General features: G+C 49.7%; 1 protein-coding gene across 1 annotated transcript in view; it reads left to right on the top strand.

Moving 5' to 3' along the window:
- vash2 (vasohibin 2) overlaps positions 1–4396 on the top strand; it is a gene marked incomplete at its 5' end in the record, with an annotated part of 28978 nt that extends 24582 nt beyond the window's left edge. Inside the window, 2 exons of the mRNA XM_079996850.1 lie at positions 1–36; positions 4311–4396. The exon at positions 1–36 is cut by the window's left edge and continues 83 nt beyond it. Of these exons, the coding sequence (XP_079852976.1) occupies positions 1–36; positions 4311–4380 (106 nt within the window). The 3' untranslated portion in view covers positions 4381–4396. The remainder of the gene's footprint in view (positions 37–4310) is intronic.
- Between the last annotated feature and the right edge of the window lie 821 nt (positions 4397–5217).

Raw genomic sequence — 5217 nt, 5'->3', positions numbered from 1 at the left:
CCCCCACCAGCGCTACGCACACCGCCGAGATAAATCGTACGTAGATTTATCTACAGCTGGTTCTGTCTCTCTCTCTCTGTCTTCCTGACTGTTTTTCCAGGTCGAAAAGAGTTTAAAGTGACTGTGTGTGTGTGTCTGAGTGTTTAACTTACACACACACACAATGAACCAATCAACCCCCCCCCCCCCCCACACACACACACATCTTTCATCTCACAATCATAATGACAGAAACCGTATCACACACACACACACACACTGGGTTTGTGGAAAAATCTGTTAAATGGCTCTGCTGGGAGCCTCATGTCGTTCCTGATACCAGAATATGTGTGGCTGTGTGTGTGTCTGTGTGTGTGTGCGTCTGTCTGTGTGTGTGTGTGTGTGTGTGCGTGTGTGTGTGTCTGTGTGTGTGTGTGTGTGTGTGCGTGTGTGTGTGTGTATATGTGTGCATGTCTATGTGTGTGTGAGTATCTGTGTGTGTGTGTGCGTGTGTGTGTGTGTGTGTGTGTGTGTGTTTGTGTCTGTCTGTCTGTCTGTCTGTCTGTCTGTCTGTCTGTGTGTGTGTGTGTGTGTGTGTGTGTGTGTGTGTGTGTGTGTGTGGTGACTCGGCAGCACGGCAGCTGTTGATCCGACCCGGATCACTTTGCGATCCGATACGCAGCTGACGGGACACAAACATACACACTGATGCTGTGTGTGTGTGCGCGCATTTGTGTTTGTGCTGAAGGAACGATATTCCAATAGAATCCGAATATTAAAAAACAAACACCATTCGAACGCCGAAATTGCCGTTCGATTGTGTATTATTTAAATAATTGATCATCAACGTATTGGCTTGGAAATATTTCCCCGGAAACAGTGCGGCAAGTCCGTGTCGGCAGAAAGGACCGAGCGCCCCCCTCCTCCGCCGCTTGACTGTGAACGAGGGACAGTGTTGAGCCTCCACCACAGTGTCCGCACACGCCACCTCACACGTGGTGCGATGAAGGTGGGAAATGAACCCCAACATCACCCACGGAAGGCCCTGCGGTGCGTCCCACGGCACCCCTCTCAGACGTCGACCGCCGGGACGTGAGAGCGCGGGCGGGATTGTTCCGCGGGCGACCTGCTCCACAGCGGAGCAGCGGCAGGAAACGGAGTAAATCGATTACATCCAGAGGTTTCTGTTTGCTTTGTTTGGGGAAAACATGGCTCTGATCGGAGCTGCACCTCACAATCATACGCCCCCACCCCCCCCACCGTGTGTGTGCGCGCGCACGCGTGTGTGTGTGTGTTTGTGTGTGTGTGTGTGTGTGTGTGTGTGTGTGTGTGTCTGTGTGTGTGTGTGAGACACTTGAAGCGACCAGTGGAGGAAGAAAAAAAAGAAGCCACTACACTGAAAACCAAAAAACAGAATCTGGACACATTGTACATGAGTCATGAGTGTGTGTGTGTGTGTGTGTGTGTGTGTGTGTGTGTGTGTGTGTGTGTGTGCGTGCTAGACAGTTGCTCCACCGTGGTGTTTGGGATCAGAAGGTGGAGGCTCCACCCCGACACATGAAGCAGCAGCTGAACGACTCATCGGTTTCCTCAAAGCTCTTCTCGCCGCGAGAACAAGTTGAAAATAAACCCTTCAGAGTCAGATGCTCCTCAGCCCTCCCCCTGCTTCCCAAACCGCCACTGACACACACCTGCACTGGTGCCCTGAGCTCGTCCCTCCGTCCGTCCGTCCCTCGGTCCGTCCCTCGGTCCGTCCGTCCCTCCGTCCGTCCCTCCGCCTGTCCCTCGGTCCGTCCGTCCGTCCCTCCGTCCGTCCCTCCGCCTGTCCCTCCGTCCGTCCCTCTGTCCCTCTGCCCGTCCTTCAGTTACTTGGGGGATATTTTGCAGCAGCTGTGTGTAGGAGACCTAATCCTAATCTGCTGTCTCACCTCCTCTACTCCCCCCCCCCTCTACCCCCCCCCTCTCTCTCCCCCACTACTTCTCTCTCCCCCCGCCCCCTGTACTTCCCCCCCATCTCTCTCCCCCTCTACCCCCCCTCTACTCCCCCCCCCCCTACTTCTCTCTACTTCTCCCCCCTTCTCTCTCCCCCTCTACCCCCCCTCTCCCTCCCTCTCTCTCGTTAATTCTCACTTTCCATCTTCCAGTCTGACGTCTTATTTGTGCCGCCTCTTTTTGCTCTGTCAGAGGGAGAGTGAGGGGGGATGGCCGTAGGGGGAGAGGATGGACGGAACGGGTTGTGGCGTGAGGGATGGGTGGAGGGTGGAGGTGAAGAAAGGACGGGGGGTGACGGGGTGAGAAAAGAGGAATAGAATATCTGTCAGCTCTCCTCTCTGTAAATCAGCTTTAATGAATAACACCCCTTGAAGTGATGGCGTGTGTGTGTGTGCGTGTGTGTGTGTGTGTGTGCATGTGTGTGTGTGTGTGTGTGTGCATGTGTGTGTGTGTGTGCGTGTGTGTGTGTGTGCGTGTGTGTGTGTGTGCATGTGTGTGTGTGTGCGTGTGTGTGTGTGTGTGTGCATGTGTGTGTGTGTGCGTGTGTGTGCATGTGTGTGTGTGTGCGTGTGTGTGTGTGTGTTTCTCTAAGCTGAGGGAAGGATTAAATCGATGACTGTCGAGTTTCCACAAACTCAAAAAGCCAAAAACCTCTTTCTTTCTTTTTCTTTCTTTCTTTCTTTTTCTTTCTCTCTTTCTCTCACTCCATCCATCCTCCTCCCCTTTTCCTCTCCCTCTCTCCTCCCTCACTCCATCCTGATGTCGTACAGCTTCTATCCTCTTCACCTCCCCGTCTCTCTCCCAAATCCCCTTCAGTGTGTGTGCGTGTGTGTGTGTGTTGCATTGAGCATAAAGTTGAGTTTTTCAGGAAACACTTCCCCAAATGTGTTTGTAAACAACAAAATGCATCCAAATCTTTTTCTTTTTTGAACGCAAAGGGGGTGATGTCGTAACCATTAGCAACAGCACCAGCTGCAGGTTGAAGTGTGTCACTGCGACGCGCTGGTGCTGATGCTGATTGGCTCACATTGCCGCTGACCTTTGAGTGGATGGTGAGTGACATCACACCAGGAAAATACTTAGTGAACAAAACAAAAACTTTTTGGATTATACTTGGTTTAAAAAACATTCTTGGCCATTTATTCATTTTACCACAGGCCAGATTTGACAAACATTTAGAATCTGGATATTTGGACTTCAAGTACGCACATGTATACCAGGTAAGGTATCCGGTTTGTAAAGATTGTAAAATAAAAATTATTTAAAAAAAGAATCAAAGCTAAATTTGACAAAGATATTTACATAAAACCATGTAGATAAACATAAAATCTAAATATAAAGTGCGATAAAACAAATAGCAAATTTATGAAGGAAAGAAAGAGCTGTGTGTGGAATGCGGGTTGCCAGGTTGCCACTCGCAGAGCAGCGGTTTGATTCTCCGGCTGTGTGGTGTCGTGCACGTCCAGGAGCAGCGCAGGTTAAGGCCGATGAGAGGCTCATCCTGCTGCTGGTGCAGCTGGTGCTCCTGGTGCTGCCGGTGCTCCCGGTGCTCCCAGTGCTGCCGGTCCTGGTGGTGCTGGTGCAGCTGGTGCAGCTGGTGCTCCTGGTGCTCCTGGTGCTGCTTGTGCTCCTGGTGCTGCTGGTGCAGCTGGTGCTCCTGGTGCTCCCGGTGCTGCCGGTGCTGCCGGTCCTGGTGGTGCTGGTTCAGCTGGTGCTCCTGGAGCTCCCGGTGCTGCTTGTGCTCCTGGTGCTGCTGGTGCTGCTGGTGCTGCTGGTGCTGCTGGCCTCCACCATCAGAGCTCTTTACAGTTATTAATGGGCAACATGTCCCAGGAGGGGATTTCAACTCGGTCACTCATTTCACTGTTTTTCTGTCTCTGGCTCCATGCCCTTCTACTATGTGTCTGTCTCTCCTTCTACCTGTCTATCTCTCATCACTTTATTTTTTTTCTGATGCTACTGTACATGAAAAGTGCTGTGTAAAGTTATTTATTATTATTATTATGATTATTGTGATTATTATTACTATTTTTATGATTATTGTGATTATTGTGATTATTATTATTATTATTATTATTATTATTATTATCATGATTATGATTATTACTATTATTATGATTATTATTATTACTATTGTTATGCTAATTATGGTTATTATTATTATTTTAATAATTATTACTATGTTTATGATTATGGTTATTATTACTACTATTTTTATGATATTATCATGATTATTACTATTATTATGAATGATTATTATGATTATGATTAGGATTATAATTACATTATTATGGTCATTATGATTATTATTAATAATAATGTTATTGTCTGTCTGTCAGGCCTGCCTCAGTGGAGAGGAAACCTGCGGAGCTCAGCACCCTCAGCGACGGCTACCAGATCCGGATCTAAAAGCCCCGGAGACCCCCAGCTGCACGGGGGGGGGGGGGGGGGGGGGGTGTGTCTGTGGACACCAGCGGTTTCTTTTGGGACAGAAAGGAAGAAAAAAACCAAAAGGAACTGGAGGGAAGGTTTTACACTTTGTATTTATTTATTTATTTATTTTTGAGCCGTTTCCTCTCCCTGAGCAGTGGCACATTTCAGCCCCGACACCCTCCACCGCACTCGCACTCAGAGGGTTGCCAACGGTAACAGGGGACCCGACGAGGAAAGCTTTTATTTGTTTGGTTTGTTTTTTTCTCTCCGAGGCGAAGGTGCGACAGTAGTCCGGTGCCCCGCCCCCCCCACCCCTGTCCGGCGACCGCTCTCGAAAATGCGCTGCGTTGGGAGAGCCGGAGCCGACGCTTTTGATGCCCAGTTTGGAGATCTTTTTTTTTTTTTTTTTCGTCAAAGTTTCCTACAAATACAAAGAAAAAAAAAAGAATAAAAACCTATGCAAGTGTCAAAGTATCAGCAAGCGGCGGCGGAGGAGGAGGAGCTGCTCACGCTGAGTCTCATCTCCTGGTGTTCCGTCATGCTGTCCGGACCGGAACCTGCTCGTTAAACATCTCCTTGTCATTGAACCTTGAGCGTCGTCGCCAAAGCGAGCGCTGCGACGTGGCGGAGCGGGAGGAAGCTCAGTCGCCAGGCGAGGACGGGAGGAGACGGACGCTTAGGGAATGGAGAGGTGGACGGTGTAGGGTTTCAGGAAAGACCATAACCAAACAGATGCAACGGAGCGAAGATCATCTGAGAAGCACTGCAGCAAAACCTCCCGCTGCCGCCCTCCCTCCCTCCCTCACTCTGTCT

Source organism: Zeus faber (assembly GCF_960531495.2).
Source record: "Zeus faber genome assembly, chromosome: 2".
Lineage (NCBI taxonomy): Eukaryota > Metazoa > Chordata > Actinopteri > Zeiformes > Zeidae > Zeus > Zeus faber.
The sequence above is the reverse complement of the archived record's forward strand: the minus strand, read 5'-3'. Positions and strand labels throughout refer to the sequence as shown.